General features: G+C 36.9%; 1 protein-coding gene across 2 annotated transcripts in view; it reads left to right on the forward strand.

The window, feature by feature from the left end:
* Nucleotides 1-18,581, forward strand: part of Cdh12 (cadherin 12) — a 265,746-nt gene that overhangs the window by 81,041 nt on the left and 166,124 nt on the right. For both annotated transcript variants that reach the window (XM_027400034.2, XM_035439151.1), the window contains exon 2: nt 15,858-16,152. In XM_027400034.2, the coding sequence (XP_027255835.2) occupies nt 15,858-16,152 (295 nt within the window). The remainder of the gene's footprint in view (nt 1-15,857; nt 16,153-18,581) is intronic.

Consider the following 18,581-nt stretch of genomic DNA (forward strand, 5'->3'; position numbering starts at 1 on the left):
TTTTAAATAGATTAAAATAGTAACCATCTTGATGCTTTTGAGAAAGCATGAATAAATGCAATTAAAGAAAATTTACTACTCCCCAAACTTACCAAGAAAAATATAGAAAGGCTTTTCACCTAATAAAAAAATCCAACACAAGATAATTTGAATAACTGTTCTTATGTTCATATTGAATAGTTTGTCTCTGTAGGTCAGGCATATGAATAAAGCCACCAATACACAGCTATAAATCTCAAACAGTAGATTCCCAAACACTGTAAAAATTATCCTCCTTATTTTAAAAATGTGCATTTTAGAACTAGTAGTGGTTATTACTGCTGGCATGCACAGATCTATCAAGTCACGCTGAGTGCATATTCTCCACAAGAAACTTTTCTTTTGCTTTAAATGCTCATGTACAGAAATGACTGACAGGGGATTCCCTCAACTGAGCTATGCTTCCAACTCCACAGGAATCTATTGACACAAAGAGTTCCACATCAATTAAAACAAGGTTGTATGAAGTCATTTTTTAATTTTTTTATTTAAATCCTTTAATTACCACACATATTTACATATCCATCCCCCACATTCCCTCGGGCTCCCATTCTTCCATGTTCCCCGCCAACTCCCCAACCCATTGCCCAACTCCTCCCCAGGCACAGTGAGGCCCTCCACCAGGGACCTTCAAAGTCTTTTGTATCATTTTGGGGAGGACCCAGGCCATCCTTGCAGTATCTGGGCTGCAATAGTATCCCTCCACAGGGAATGGGCTCCCAAAGTCCATTTGTGCTCTAGGGTTAAAGACTGGCTTCACTGTTAGAGGTCCCATAGACTGCCCTGGCCTCCTAGCTGGCACCCACCTTCAGAGGGCTTGGCTCAGTCCAATGCTGTTTCCCCAGCTTTATGACTAGGGTCTCCATGCTCTCACTAGGTCAGGTCCACTGTTTCTGCAGGTCTCTCCAGCCCTGTCTTGGCTCTGTTGCTCATCCATCCTCCCTCTCCACAAATGAATTCCAGGAGTATGGTTCAGTGCTTAGCTGTGGGTGCCTGTTTCTGCTTCGAACAGCTACTGGATGAAGGCTCTAGGAATGGCAACCAAGGTAGACACCAATCTAATTGTAGGGGAAAGGCATCAATAGCATTTTCTCCACCACTGCTTAGACTCTTAGTTGGGGTCAACCCTCTGGATCCCCTAACATTTCACCTGTGCCAGGACTCATATGAAATCATTTTTATCAGTACTTTCTTTAATTAGAAGAACCATGTTAAAATGTGCTATATAGACACTTCAGTGAGTCTCTGGGGGAGAACCTATTTTTTTGAGAAATAAAATGACAAATAAGTTGATTTAACTACTTTTTTTTGCATTCAGAAGAAATAAAGAGAAAAAAATCAAATGAAATGTTGGAAATCATCATGGGTCAACCAGAAGAAAACTAATGAAATAAAGGATACTCAGAGAAACAGGAGTGTAGTGTGCATGGGGTGTTGTTAAATACATTTATGTAGTTAAATTCATTTTCTAGAAATTATATATTTATAGGGTGAAAAGGCTAAGTTTCAGGAATCTATGATTAATTAATAAATGTCCATGATGTTGATATTTATTTCAAATTATTCATTAAGCAAATACAGTGAAATGTTGATAATTTACATAAAATAATAAGAATATGTGGTACTGTTTTTAGCCTTTATCTATTTTCAGTTACTGTGACATTTGAAATGATTAGAAATATTAAGAGGTGAGGCCTTGTTGGAGGAACTGTCTTACTGATGAAGTGATTGGGTTTGAGTTTTTGTTGGACTGTGAGATTTGGCTTTTAACTTTGTTGATTGCAACATCTGTCTTTTGAGCTGTTTCCACACCAAGTCTGCCCATGTTATTGTTAGGTATCGCATGGCTCTGGCATCTCCAATATCTTAGGATCTCCAGCACAATCCAGGCTTCACCTGCATATCTTCACACAATGGTTGCTCTGGGTATACATGCCACAGCTCCTTTGACATACACCTAGCCTCAGTGATTTTCCTTAGCCATGGAGGGAGATTCCACAACTCTTTTTCTCATATCCTTAACTCTCAGAACAGAACTAAGTAGCCAAAATGACCACATTCTGCTTCTTAATCTTGAGAGTTTCCTTCACTGCTTAACCTCTTCTTTTGTTCCTTTATATTAATTTGAATCTTATCTGGGTATATTCTTAGCCTGAGGTCACCTTTATTTAACATCAGTTTTTCTTTAATTCGTTTGTCTCCTTGATTACAAACTTGACTCCAACAAATACCTTTTCTGATAATCCATTTCTCCTCAAGCTGTACATTTTGTATTTCTTTTTTTCCAGTTTGTTCCTCATCATGACTGATCTGCATAATAATGAATAGTAATAGCCACACAAAAAAAGTCATAATAAGGGTGTCTTGAAAGTTTTCTTGTCAAAGCAATTAATCTAACATTCTTTAATTTGGCATCAAACATAATTTTAGCACAAGGCCAAAAAGCAGCCATACTCTTTGCCAAATATCACAAAAATGATCTCTAGGGCACTTACTGATGTTTTGATTCTATTTTCTGTTGTTCACTCCTCTCAAGACAACTGTTATGTTGGCCTCCTAAGAGCTGTCCCCATTTTTCCCCATCTCCCTCCAGCAAATGTGCCTACTTCTAGGACTTAGGGAACATAATACAGAAACATATTTTGGCCTGTGGAGATGCTCATGTATAAGTGCTTTCTGTGTAAGCCACAAAGCCTGTGTCTAAATAAAAGAAGAACCCACTTCAACACCAGGAGAGACAATGTGTGCATGTAATTTCAGCACTCAAGGGCAATGGGAGACTGAGACAGGACAGTCCTTGGAGGTCTGGGGTAACTAGCCTGACATGTCCAGCTGTAAACAACTAAAGGGCTGTGATTCTAATGGCCCAACATCTGAAGTTGTCCTCTTATTGTGGGAAATTACCAATAAGGAGCCATGTAGAAATACAAGGGATTTTAATAGGGAAAAGCCTTACTTACAGAGCGACCTAGCCAGCCTGCTGGGCAACAGTCCATACAGCAAGCAGAAAGTGAAACCGAAACAGAAACCCTCCACCTGAATGTCCCTCACTCTATGTCACAATGACCACCCTATCGCAGGCACACCTGTAGCCAACCCCTAAGCAGGCATGGCTACAGCATCCCCTACAATTGCCCTTTTAGTCTAAAAGAAGATTAAAACTTAACAGTTTAAAGTATCCAAAATTAATAGTCATAAAGGTGAAATATAAGAAAATACAACAATCTGCTTATGTCACATCCTAACTATCTATGTTAACTAAACACTAAAGTCATCTGAAAGAGGTGTACAAGCCTGAACACCTCCTTCCAATCACAACGATAAACAATAGGAAGCTATGCTTAACTAGGTATATACACTATCCTAAGTAACAACAATGGGGGAAAGGAGGCATAGCATTCTCCAAGTTACTTCCTCTTGAAATGGGATGATGACAGCTTCCTGGGGTCCTGTAGGAAGAAAATGTTAGTATAGTGAAAGTCTTGAATGTATTGTATCCAGTCCAAGTTAGATGGGATTTGCTTGATTGAAGATCTCGCTTGAAATCCTCAACTTGATTGAAGTCAATACCCAAAGCTCTGGCCTGAGTGTCAGTTGAAATGGAGCAAGTTGAATCCAGTGCAGTTGAGGAGGTGTGGCCCATTTTCTTTCCAGGGTATCAAGGGATTGCTGTCAGGCAGGTTTTCTTTAGCTGTGTGGGACTCAAACATAAACAGTTAGCAGAGAAATGTTTGCTTGTGTTAAGTATGTATACCAGAAAAGGCAAATACAGTCCCCAAATTATTATCTCATCCTATATCATAACAATTGGCTTCTTAATATAATACAGAAACTCCAAAGTTTAGTTAAATAATGTGCTTGGATTTTAGAGGAGGAAAGCCAAATCCACCTCTAAATCCAGCATTGGTTTAATTGAATAAGGACTAGAAATAAAGAGAAATAGAGTTCTCTGAGAGACAGCTGTAAAGTTTACCATGTGGCACATTCCTTTTGTTAGATGGTTATAGCTACCTTCTCTTCTACCCATGTAGTGTCCTTTGACTTCTGGAGATGAGTTTTCCCATGAAGATAAAAGCAAAACACTTCCCTTTCCTTTGGGAGGTTTCTATTTAGTTTCTGAGATATACCTTAGTAGAATACCTTTCACTTCTCCTTGTTGAGAGGTTTTTCCTTTTCAACTCAAATCTTGATCAACTTTTATGGGATCCATAGTTTTTCTTCTCCTGTGGAAACCAATGAAAAACCCCTACCCCATCATAACACATGTCCTGATTTCCTTACAGAGGTTAGTACATCTTTGAAGTATAACGGCTGATTGAATTCAGCAGTTTTCTGTAGTCCAGTGTCTTTCTGCAGCTGTTTCTCCTTTCTCACTGGCATTAAGAATGTTTAGTGTTAATAAAGCATTATGCAACCTATGTTTGGGGGGCGTTGACTTACCAGCCTGTCTATGGAGCATCTCCTTAAGTGTCCTATTAGATCTCTCAACCACTGCTTGTCCTGTAGGATTGTGTGGTATAACAGTGACATGCTTTATGTTATAATATTTGAAAAACTGTTCCAATTTAGTGGATACATATGGTGGAGCATTGTCAGTTATTATTTGTGCAGTTATACCCATAACTGCCATCACATCTAGCAGGTGTGTAATAACAGAATCAGCTTTTTCAGAGTTGAGAGCAGTAGCCCATTGAAACCCTGCAAATGTGTCTATAGTATGATGCACATATTTCAAATTTCCAAATTCTGCAAAGTGAAAGACATCCATCTGCCAAATCTCATTTCTCCAAATGCCCTTAGGATTACAACCTGCTGGCAATGGAATTTGATTATAAAAGGAACAAGTAGGACAGTTTCTCACTATCTCCTTGGCTTGTTGCCAAGTGATGGAGAAGTCCTTTTTCAAACCTTTGCTATTTACATGATGTTTCTTATGAAATTCTGAGGCTTCTAACACTTCCAATTCATAAACCATCAGTGTCATCATTGCCTTGTGCTAGTGGGCCTGGCAGACCCATATGGGATCTGATATGTGTAATGTATATAGGATTACTTCTGTTTCTGATTATTCCCTGTAATTGTAAAAACAAAGAATTTAATTCTGATCAGGAATGAATTCTGCACTCTCAATGTGTAACATGACTCCCTCTGCATATTGAGAATCAGTAACAATATTAAGAGGTTCTGTAAAATCCCCAAGCACCATGAGAATTGCATATAATTCTGCCTTCTGTACAGATGTATATGGACTCTGAACTACTTTACTTACCTCACCTACTTTACCTACTTTATAACCTGCCTTACCTGATTTGTTGGCATCAGTGTAGAAGGTAAGCACTCCAGAAATGGGAGTTTGTCTTATAATATGTGGAAGAATCCAGATTGCCATTTTTATGAATTTAATTCTGTCAGTTTTGGGATAGTTTCTGCTAATTGTTCCCCGAAAGTCAGTAAGAGCTATTTGCCAATATTCATTATCCTTCCATAAGGAGGAAATTTCCTCATTAGTTAATTAATTTCTGCTGGATCTTTTCCAGTCAGTTGGTGAAGTCTTAATTTGTCCTTTAAAATCAAATCATAAATCTTTTCTATATATGTCTTTAACTTTTTATTCTGTTTATGTGACAGAAATATCCACTCCAATATAGTGGATTCCCTTCCCTCTTCATCAGAACTCAAGAAGGGTATTCTCTGGATGGCAAGATAACCAGAATACAGTCTAAATCAACGTTTATCTGATCTACATGTGCATCCAATATTCTGTTTTCTACCCATTGTAACTTTTTTCTGCCTCAGCGGATAATATTCTCAGACTGTTTCGTTCCTCCTCACCTTTAAGAACCATATTTAAATGCTTTAAGTCATGTCCTTCTAACCCAATTATCATCTGTAATTGAGAAATTTCCCCTAATAATTTCTGAAGAGGTCACAGGCCATTGTCCTACCCAACAGGTTCATCTGTAAGCCACTTCAATGGCAGGGCTTTGGCTCCTCTGAAGTTCTAACGTTTGTACCTCGTTTCTGTACAGCCTGGATGGTTGGTAACTGTTTTCCATAGCATCTTACCAGACATTTTCTACTACCTAAAGATTGTACATAATTTGTATCTGACACTGGAGGAATATTAATCTGAGTATTCCATTGCTGTAAGAAATCACGACCCCAGAGATTCATAGCTATGTCTGCCACGTATGGTTTCAGTCTCTCTTTTTATCCTTCGGGTCCAATGCAGACCACCGAGTTAAAACTCTGTGGAACTCTAGATAGAGTTCCAATTCCTAAAAATTGTACATTCGCCTCTGGTCATTTCTGAGGCCAAGACTTTTGGTTAATAATATTCACATCCACCCCAGTGTCTACTAAACCAGTAATAATTTTATTCTTAATTTTCACTTTCAACTGAGGCCTTTTATAATTAATAGAAGTTTGCCAAAATATGCGTTTCTCATTTTGTTCATTTGCATTTGATTGTTCATCACTATTCAATCTGCCATTTTGAGCAGTATCATTTTTCACAATAGGCAAAGAACTATCTATTCATCCTGTGAGAGATTGTCTTCCACTGCTTCTGGGAATGACCGGACCTTTCTCAATGTGGGGGCCTGCCTGATGTCCCTCTCTGGGTTTCCAGGCCTTAATGGGTATCCTTGCATGTCCCTGGTCCATCTACATACATTGGTCCAGTGTCTGCCCTTACCACATCTTCTAAACAATCCATAAGCCAGTGGCCTTCCATATGAGGCAGAATTTGTTTGTTTACAATTTTTCTTGATATGTCCCACTCTAACACAGCTGAAACATGTAAGTTCCTGGTGCCTTCATGGTCTCCTGGGGAAGGCACTTCCTACCCAAGGTTCTGGTTCATAGTAGTAGTAACCTCTAGCCTCTTGGTACCTATGTTGACCTCTCTTACGTGCTTCTTCTTCCGAAGCCCTTGCACCCTCAACTGTAGAACTTTTAATCTCCTGTTGCCTTTTTAAACCTTTCGAGATGTTTTCTCCTACCCAAGCTCCAGTATTTTGCACATTATAGTCAATGTTGGCTGCATGCAAAACTCATTCTTCTAGCAGAGCTGATCTGATCTTTAAAGGCAAAATTATTCTTTTGCATATTGGGTTTGTATTTTCATAAGCTATTGTATATATAATTGATTGTCTTGTTTCCGGATCTGTTACCTTTAATTCTACTGCCCTAGTTAACCTTTGTAAGAAGTCCTATAACTGTTCTGTAGGTCTGTGTTCTATTCTGGTATAAGCTTCTAGGCATTCTCCTGGGTCACTAACCTTATCTCAGGATTTAATTCTGCATTCCTGCATAGGGACAGTGTATGGTCGTCATATTCAGCCTGAGCCTGTGGGTTAGCATAAATACCCTCACCAAGAATCTTATGTAGGGGGCTTCATAACCTTCCTTTGTGCCTTGACACTCAAGGAGCTTCACCCCTTCCCTGACCAATGCCCCCCACTGGATTTGGCATGAATTCTCAAGTACCAGCTGCCACAAATCATTCCCAATCTGTGGGCATCACCATGTTAAAGGTTATCCATGAATTTAATAGCTATTTTACATATGGGCTATGGAGGCCATATGAGACGACTGATTCTTTAATATTCTTAAGATCCTTCAGCTGTATAGGTTGCCATACATAAGCCATCCATCCATGAGGGTGCTTCTTAGAAGCTGTCTTTTCCACCCTGTTAGCTAGGTAGACTAATATTATACTAGTAACAACCTTAGAAGAATAGTCATGATACCTGGCTGGAGTAGGTGCCTCGGATTGGAGTGATTCTGCCTCTGAGGCATCCCAATGATCTTTAAGCCTAGTAATGATATCCTCATGGAAAGTTTCAATCTCCTTAATAATAAAAGATTCCAAGCATGTTAGTGAATCTGTAAGTTGCTCTAATTGCTCCTCTACATGATTTTCTAGGTCTTCAATATGGTTGTCCTTGTACAGAACTGGATGTATGGAAACTACCTTCTAGGTATTGGAGTCTAGATTTGAGATCATGATTTGATGATTTTGAGTCCTCAGCAATTGACCATATGGGCCTATGTAATCTGTCAGCCCTGTACTCTAAATTATCTTCCAAACACTCAAATCTAGACTCAAATTTGTGATATGCTACCTTAGATGCTTCAATAATTGATTGAAATGCATTGTCCAATTCTTCAACCCTATCCTGGGTATTTTGCACCTTTACATCTAGTTTCTGGGTCACCGAGACTATCTGAATTTCTAGCTGGCTACAGATATTCTTTAGTTCATCACATCCTCTGACAGCCTAGCCTCTAATGACTCAGACATAGAGGATCTCTCTGTGTTTATCTTATCATAAATATGCTGCATCTCATCATGGGTAACAGATAGCTCTGTCTTTAGTGCATTGGACACAGAGCCAAATTTATCATACAATTTCTGTTGCACTTGCTGCAAAATTGAGGCCTGACCTAATCTGTTCTCCAAAACCTCATTTCGTAAATCTGTTATTTCCTGCAATCAGTGGTGAGTTTATCTTTGTCCCTGTTCCTAAGGATTCTTGTTAGGAATGTTAATTTTACCAGCAAGCTAACTGCCATTACTGCATATATACCATTACTGCATATATGCCAGTAATTGGCAGATTAGCATTCTCCACAAACATTGAATTCTTATAATAAGCAAAAATAGTACCAATTTTAGTAAATGATAAATATTCCACTATAATTTTACCTGATTTCTACTCCAGATGCAGTAACTATCTTTGACCAACAGGTGGCACAGGCGTTCAGAAAGTGTATGTGGAGTTTGTCAGTGGTCAGTCAGGCAAGGTGGTGGCAGCAGTGGAGAGAGGTCACAAAGGTGGTTGCTCTTAATTAAGAGAGTATGCAGCCTTGTGGCCTCAACCACTGAAAGAGATGTGGCTTTATGGCCACAGTGGCCAGGGGAAGTCACTGCAGCAAACCGAGGCCTACTCGGCTCTTGGGCAGGAGGCCTCAGGGCACTGGTAGGATGCAGTCCGTGCTGGTCCCATGCCTGCAGCTAGATACTGTGACAGAAACCATGGGGAGGTCTGTGGAAGTCTCTGCTGAGTGGACAGTTCAGAGAGACTCAGCCACAGTGGAGATACACTTGTGGCACAGCAGGTTGGCTATGAACCGGGAGCACCTGTGGAGACAGGGCACTTTCCCGGCCTAGGCCACCGTCCTGATGGAACCCTGCAGGCTGTCCCAAATGGGCCAACAACCAGATATTTCAGGAAATTACCAATAAGGAGCCAGGTAGAAATCAAGGGATTTTAATAGGGAAAAGCATTACTTACAGAGTGACCTAGCCACCCGGCGCAGCAGCAGTCCATACAGCAAGCCGAAAGTGAAACCGAAACCAAAACCTACCACCTGAACATCCCTCACTGTACATCACCCCGACCAAGTCCTCACAGGTGTGGTCAGGCACACCTGTAGCCAGCCCCTAAGTAGGTGTGACTATAGCATCCCCTACAGTCCTCTCACCTCTAAGCATCATGTCATGCATGAGCTCTTACAGACACACACACACATGCACCAATCACATGTGCTCAACATATAAAAATGCTTTTTTATTACTCAATGGTTACATTAAGCAATAAACAGTTAATTGGATGACATTGCTGTAACATGTTTATCTGCTACACTCATGTATAAATCAAACTGTTTACAGCTGAATCAACAAGGGTACACGTTTTCTTTCATTTTTATAGGAGCAACTACCTTTCCCAAACCAGCTATTTCTCCTCTCAGCTTCCTCCATGTTCCCTGTATGCTAAAGAAATATGCCTTGGCAAATGGCAAATAAAAATAAACAATCAGTGCTGGGCACATTTATTCATATGCTTTTTCCATTTGATGTGCACTTTTCAACTCAAAGAAAATACGAACAGACTGCCTTTTAATGCAGTAGTTCCAAACCATATTCTGAGAGTGGCTAGTAAACATTTAACTTCAGATTAGCTTTCTCAAACTTTTAAGCACTGGAATTCAAGATTTGTTTCCATGCTGAAGCTAGGCCTCAGCATCTTTTTTTAAGCCTCTCTTGGCATCTCATTTTCACGCACCATCTGATATGACTTGGAACACATCAGAAAATAACACCGTTTACAAAAAAAAAAAAAAAAAAAGAGCAAAACTATCTGGACAGTGCCTATTTCTACATCCAGCATTTGTGGGACTCATTCTGGGGGGGATTATATTTTAAGTTTCAATACTAAAAGATGATCTTATTGGAGTTGGCAGCTTCAGTCAGCAAATGTTGTAACACCTCCTCAGAAAAACCTTATTTTTAATACTTGGGATAAGACACAAATATAGCAGTTATTATTATATAATTAATATTTTGTGTGAAGCTTTAGACAACTAGATCAAATGATGTAGTATTTTATTTTTACCAATTAACGCCATCCAATGGGGAGGAATGACATTCTCAGTTCTTATGAAAATGAGACTTAAAATTGGCTACATGGCATAAACTGAGCCTAAATTGCATCACCAGAAAAATGGAGAAAGTACTTTTATCTATTGAGATCAGTTGCTGGGAACACTGAAGTCTCAACATTTCTTAAGATTCATAAAAATGCCACATTTTCCATCCTCACAGTTACATTTTATTTTAATGAAATAAACAGAAGAAAACACACAAATGAATACTCCCTCATATACACATTCAACTTACCATTTATGAGAAAATTGGCACTGTCCTTTGACTAAGTCTATTTCAATACATGAGTATAATGCAGAATCCAAAAAACACAATTTTTTAAACTGCTAACAATATTATGGGTTTAGTAATTGGAAAATGGCTACTGATTTTTAATCAAATATAGGTACACAGAGAAATGATTATATGGTTGTATTTGTGGAGCAATATATAATAGTTTCACCATTTTTGTCTACTAAATTTACACACCTAAATGATCAAAATATGAAGAGTTAGATGACATAGCGATACACTTTTTTAACCTCAGCACTCGGGAGGTGGGTATAGATGGGTCTTTGTGACTTAGAGACTAGCCTTGCCTACATGGGGAGTTCTAGGCCAACCAGGACAATACAGTGGGAATCTGTCTTTAGAAAAAACAAACAAACAAACAAAAAAAAAAACAAAAAACAAAAACTATGTTTAAAAAAGATACCACCAGGTAAAGACAGGATTTATCTTATCTTCTACAATTTCATATTGAAACTGTGTTACATTTTCACTAAGTAAACTTTTTACAATAGCCAATTCCAAGATTAATTGCCATTAATTTACATGTAGGTTAGTTAGATACTTGGTCATTTGATGGTGGCTAAACCCCTATATTCAGTTCTGGTCACTGGGACAACTCAGTCAATCAAAGTTAATCAGTATTGGTAACTCATGCCTAAGAAGCCTGTGAGTGCCAGTGATTTCTTCATTTATTTTGGCCTCTAGAGGCTGGATAGCTCAGTGTTTGACATCAACTGGTGCTCTTTCGGAGAACCTGGCTTCAGTCTCTAGAACCCACCTAATGATTCACAACTCTGTAACTCCAGTTCCAATAGAGTAGTGTCCTCTTTGGGTCTCCCTGGAAGCCAGGAGCTGGTGTCGGGAACAGAAATCTATCCAGACAAAACACTTGTATACCTAAATTTAAAATATTTTAAAAGATACCATTGTGTGGTTCACCACTAAAGTGAATTGTGCATTTATCAATTTATTTTAGCTAACACATTCTAGTATTTTTAATGTATTGCTTCTGGTTGCTCAATCTCAATAAGACTAGATTTTTACATTAAAAGGTTAATGGTAGAAGTTAGAAGAGGGAATGACAGAAACTGGAATTAATTTGAATTTTTGATAAGAATGACAGCATATCTGCTTTTTATATTCTTGAGTCAGTTTGAAAAGAAAACAGTTTTGATTTTAATAAAATGATAGGTTTTTTGTTAACTTTACTTGAATCTCACTGTGAAAACCCAATTAAGAATTTCACTCAGTTCCAAAAATATCTGCATATATCCTTTAAGCCATAGCAAACTGGTTACTGCTCATAAATCCATCCCTACTGCACTGAGCCTTCTCCTTTCTTATACCTTAACATAAATTTGAAAGTTAAAGTAATACCCACTGCATTGAATATCTTTAATAGTGTGGTTGACAATTGTGATTTGAAATTCATAAGTTCAAAGAACATTTTTCTACAGCTTTATTTTACGCTTCAAATTCCCCATGCTTTACAGCAGTTTTAAAAGATAGGATGGAAAAAAAAAACCATCATCCCATCATTCCTAGCAATTTCCATTATGCTGAAATAAAATGCATAAAAACTTTTAAAGGATATTCCAAATCATAGAGTCTAACATTTTCATGTTTCATTAAATATTTCCCTCAATCATCCACAAAATTAATATGATTATATACTATACCGAATACACTGCAGAGAAAATGCATATACAAATACAAATTAATGATATCATAAATTCATCTTAATAACATTTTTAATGGTTTTACTATACAGAAACTAAACAGAAGTGTTCAATTTGACATTTAAAGGTATATCCAGAGATTACACTATTAATTGCATTTTTCAGTGATAAATTTAATTCCAATTCACAGAAATCTACATGTAAAAGAAAGAATATGCAACTTAAAATAATTTCAAAGCTCTACTTATGTTTGAAACATTAATAAAACCAAGAGTCATCAAAACAAAATATTTTCTAGTATAACAATAAATATATATGGATATTAATTTCATGGTCAAAAATGATTACAGTCACTATCAAAGTATAGCATGCTTCCTTATGTGATGTGCTGATTAAACTAGACTCTTCAATGTAAACTTGAATAATTAAACCAAATATCTATACTCAAATGAGCTGCTTAAAATATTTTCAATAATGTATGAATGAAAGTAACATAATTATTAGAACACATATTTTTCCTATCCAAGAGCATGGGTGATCTTTCCATTTTCTGGTATCTTCTTTAATTTCTTTCTTTAAAGACTCAAATTTCTTACTGTACAGGTCTTTCACATTTTTGGTTAGCATTACCCAAAGATATTTTATGTTGCTTGTAGATATTGTGAAGGGTGATTTTTCTCTGATTTCTTTCTTATTGGATTTATCATATGTATATAGTAGGGCTACTGACTTTTTTGAGTTAATTTTGTATCCTGCTACTTTGATGAAAGTGTTTACCAGCTGAAGGAATTCCCTGGTAGAGTTTTTTGAGTCACTTATGTAGACTATCATATCATCTGCAAAAGTGAAAGTTTGACTTCTTTCCAATTTGTATCCCTTTGATCTCCTTTTCTTGTCTTATTGCTCTAGCTATAACTTTAAGTACAATATTGAAGAGATATGGAGAGAGTGGACAGTCTTGTCTTGTTCCTGATTTTAGGGTACAGCTCTAAGATTGCTAATGCCCAACCCTACAGATCAGCTTGGAGCAAAGCACCATGTCACCTAGGCAACTAGCAGTGACTCACAGCTCTTGGGTGTCCAGCAAGTAGGAGCTTGCTTGCACTGACTAGTTAGGAGAATCCTTTGTATAATGAAATCAACAGCTGCCCAGTTGAATCTATTAAAAGGAGTGATCTGACACATTTCCTGAAAACGTATCATTGTCTTACAGAAGAAAACCCTGGGCTTCCATATTAGGGCTTAACCTGTGGCCTACTAGCTGAACTGAAATGCTCCTGTACTGTCTATAAGGGTTAGACTTAATCATTGCCATGCATCTTGGGTGCCTGTGTTTCTTAACTATACTGGTCTCCTTGTGTGTATGTATTTCTAATATCAGTCATCCCTAAACTAGATGAGCCCTGACTCTCACTGTGTCATAAGAAGCCCTCTGTGCCCAGTTAGGTTCCTAGAGGCAAGGTCCTCATGTTCATTGGGATTCTGGGCTGTACATGGTAGCCACAGTTGGCAGAAAAATTTTCAGTCATTATTATATAAAAATAATGATAATAATAGGAGTTGTTATTACAAAATAAACTATGTAAACTCACAAAAAATAACACATATTTTGGGGGCTGACAATATGATCAGAGTTCAGTTGTTGCTGCTTTTGCTGAGAACTCACCCACAACAGGAAACTCACAACCACCCATGAATCAAGCTTCCTGGGACCAAATACCTTCTTCTGGCCTCTGTGGGTAGTGCACTCAAATGTTCATATCCACATACAGACATATAAATTAAAATTGAAATAAAAAGAATACATATTATGTTAAAACATTTAGTACATTTGATTTATTTTATGTACATAGTATGGCTGACAAACTTATATGTAACATATTTCATGTAAATCATATTTAATATAGGTATTTGTTTGTTTTGAGATGGCTTATAGATCTCCAAGTCTTTGTTCATCTTCTAGTTATTCTTGGATTGCACTTTGAATAATGGTGACTCACCATATCATAATGACAAACATATTTTTGCTTGAGTCTCTTTTTGTTTGACCTTAATGTGAAAAATTCCATGACAGGTATGCTCTCTCAGTCTAGATACATGGGGGGACTAGGCCCTCCCCATGATGATATGAGTGACTTTGGACTTTGGGAAACCCCCAGGGAGGGCCTTACCCTCCCCACGCAGCAGAGGGGGATGATATGGCAGGCTGGTGGGGTGTTGGGAGGGAGAGGAGGAGGGAGAAGTGATTGCCATGTGAAGCAGCCTTGTTTCTAATTTGAACTAATACAAAAATAATCTCTTGAGGAAAAATAAGTAAATTCCATGATATACTAATATGAACATATGTTGAATATCAAAATAAAACAATTGAATTAAAATATTTCTAGATTATAATTCATGGATATTTCTTACACAAAACCAGATACAAGTAAGTCGATTGTTATGCTGAAAGAATAGTCACAGAGTTTTCCCAACCAATCACCTAACCTTGGAAAACTGGTTTGAAAATGAGAAGTTGTTTTTCAACTTACTGAAAGAATTCACCCTTTCCTTTAGGGAATGTTTCCATAATTTCTTTATATCTCATATTCTGCTGGATTCAGTCCTTGGGTTCTATCTTCCTATCTTGTGGGAGCTTTTACTTTGTTATTTCTGAATTAATCAGTTTAAACAATGATCATTTAAAATGAAATAATTCCTAAACAAGATGTGTCTCATTTCACTCTATGAATGATATTCTTGAAAAGATGTTTAATAACTAAATAAAACTTTCAAAATAAATTGTTTTATGCTTGCTAGTGTTCCAAACTGTTAAATTTCTAATATTTATAATGTATAATGTAATTAAATTGTTTATGCAACATGTAAGTAGAAATCCAAATGTTTGACTATCAGAAAATATAGGTTCACATGTAGCTAGTGCATTAAAAATTTTGTGAATTTGAAATTGCTATCATTCCTTTATAATAATTTCTTGTATGTGTGCATGTATATACAGCATGTGAATGCCCCGGCTTGCATAGAGATCATAGGACAACTTTGATTGTTCATCTGCACCTTCTATCTCATTTATAACAGTGACTTTTCCTTGTTGTCTTATATACATACAGTTTGCCTCTACACTTTTAGCACGTCTCCTGTTTCCACCTCCTTCTTGTAGTACCAAAGCTAGTATGACAGATAAGGCTCTTTCTATTATATTTGGCATTACATGGGTTCTAGTGGTTGAACTCAGGCCCTCTCGATCCATAACACAGTCTGAACTTTCTGAATCATCTCATCATCCACATTTTAAGTTTCTGTAATCAAGAAGTTATAGTGGTAACATGAAAGTTTATAAAGTAGTAATTTAACTTATCAGATTAAATAAATTGAACTGCATGTAAATATCACTGTGTCTCTGTGTTCTTTCTCAGCTGCATTCTGATTTGGACAAAGGAGAGGGCACTGTTAAATACACACTCTCTGGAGATGGAGCTGGCACGGTTTTTACAATTGATGAAACCACAGGCGACATTCATGCAATAAGAAGTCTGGACAGAGAAGAGAAACCTTTCTATACACTTCGTGCTCAGGCAGTGGACATAGAAACCAGAAAGCCTTTGGAGCCTGAATCCGAGTTCATCATTAAAGTGCAGGATATTAATGATAATGAGCCAAAGTTTTTGGATGGACCTTATGTCGCTAGTGTTCCAGAAATGTCTCCTGTGGGTGAGTACACAAATGTATTTCTGTCAGATGCCATGACGACTCTTCAATACTTTTTCTGCATGCTGATATAGATATCTGATTTATAGGAGATCATTATTGTTCACATGTAAAAATTTAATTTGCTTTAGTAACTTTCATTATTCCCTCAACTCTATGATTGATTATGAATAGAATATGTAGCATTCCTAACTATTTCCAAAATAATTAATTTACTTGCAACCATAATATCTATTTACACTTAAATGTATCATCCATTCAGACATGAATTTGATTGCCATTGTCAGAATTCAGTGATGGAGACAACTACTAAATATCCCTGAACAACATACAGTAATTATTGGCTCAAAGTAAACTACTGACATATGCATTGCATCGGAACCAAACAAGAACCAAAAAAGGCAGTATGTTTCCTTCTTTGTGTATTTCCTAGAATTAACAAAAAACAAAAAACAAAAAAAACAAAAAATAAAAAAATCCCTCTTCTTGTTAAGCATGTTTCCTGTGCCTTTAAATCTTAAATCTACCAGAATGAAGAAATTGTTAGAAAATAATTATTGAAGTACAGGGACCTCATTATTATTAAGAACTTAAATTTGAGCTGGGTATGGCCAATGCATATCTTTGAAACCAACACTTGGGCATGGAGGCCAGGAGAATCCTAAATTCAGAGTCAGCAATGTCTACATTTTGAGTTCAAGTCTATCCTGCTCTACTAGAGACCCTAACTCAAGAAAAAAGAGAAGAATATAAATTAGTTGTAATATTTTTCCGTCATCTTAAATTTGAAAAGTCCTATTTTGCATACAACAAGATTTGGTAAGTAAAATATTTTACCTTTAATGAAAGTTTATTTAGGGTGCATATAAATGTTCCTATGCATATATGTATGTACATACATGCTTGTGATGTGGAGAACAGAGATAAACATAGAGTAATTCTTCATTCACTCTACCATATTTTTGAGTCACTGTATCGCTATTCAGTAAGATTAGGTGGCTTGCTGTCAGTCTTCCCACTGTTTCTGCACAGTACTTGGATTATGGGAACACACTGCCACATCTGATTTCTTATGTGGGTTCAGGGGATCTGAAATCTGTGCCTTGCTTGGCAGTAGCAAGACTTTGATTAATAGATACACCCCCTTAGTCCTATGAAGGAAATTTCAAATTATGTCCTGAATTTTGCATCACTGTAGGCAAGCCATAGTTATAGTTCAAAGTAACTACTAGTCTCTATCATATTTTGCAGGAATACTTAATGCTCTCAGATTAAAACTTGATCCATAAGTACAAGGCATGGTTATATTCTCTATGTCTGATATATCTTAGAGGATCATTGCTTTACCTATCATATCCTAACTATCCAAGGAAGATTGTACTCACTAAGGAAGGGTAGAGTCACCTCAGCAGTTAAGGAAGTGTCACATGGATTTACTATAAGAGTTTTACACCATGAATGCAACCTGTCATACATTCCAGAACACAGTCTCTCAGTCATGTGAGAAACCAGCTGAAGATAGTTCATGTAAATTTCTAGATTTACTGTTCACAGGGCAGGCTGCATGTCTAGGGTGTTTTCTAATAAAGAGATGTCTTTCTAAAGCAGTGTTATGATTGCAACAGATTTACAACAATCAGAAAGAAATATGTCTCATTAGAAATTAATCTCAGAAAACACAGTTTCTAGGAGGAGAAATAGTGCAACATACTTCAAGACAAAGGTTTATTCAGTGGCAATGGTGTTCAGCAGACTTTGTGTAAATTTGAAATATCAGCATGAATTTTGTAAAATCACAGACTCTATTTTTAAACCAAAACAATATGCATAGGACACGTGCGCACACACACACACACACACACACACACACACACACACACACACACACACACACAAACCTATGCTATTAGAATTTTGCCTCATAAAACAAGCAATTAAGGCTTTCATTATGCTTACTAGGATAAATAATATGTCCTTACAAATAAAGCCTTTAAATAAAAATTTTGTAGCTAGCAACAAAGAATAATCATTCTGCAAAATCAGAAAAACTGTAGGGAAGTGAGAAATAAAATGTTTCTGGCTCTTTGAAGTATTGGGGTAACACGATTTATTATTATATGGCATAATATAGTACTCTATATGAGAATAAATTCTTCAAAGTAAATCTTCAGCCTCCATCACTAAAATTTTTGTCATTGTACATCTCACCTATTCCTATCTATCTATCTATCTATCTATCTATCTATCTATCTATCATTTGTGAATATATGTCTCTATGTATCTATCTTTCTTTCATCTATCTATCATATATGTACCTATCATCTGTCAAAAATTTAATCATCTACCTATCTTATCTATCTTTCTACCTACTATCAATCATTTATCATAAAATTATAGATATCTAGAAAATATACATTGATATACCAGAAGAG

This window comes from Cricetulus griseus, chromosome 2 (genome assembly GCF_003668045.3).
Source record: "Cricetulus griseus strain 17A/GY chromosome 2, alternate assembly CriGri-PICRH-1.0, whole genome shotgun sequence".
Classification (NCBI taxonomy): domain Eukaryota; kingdom Metazoa; phylum Chordata; class Mammalia; order Rodentia; family Cricetidae; genus Cricetulus; species Cricetulus griseus.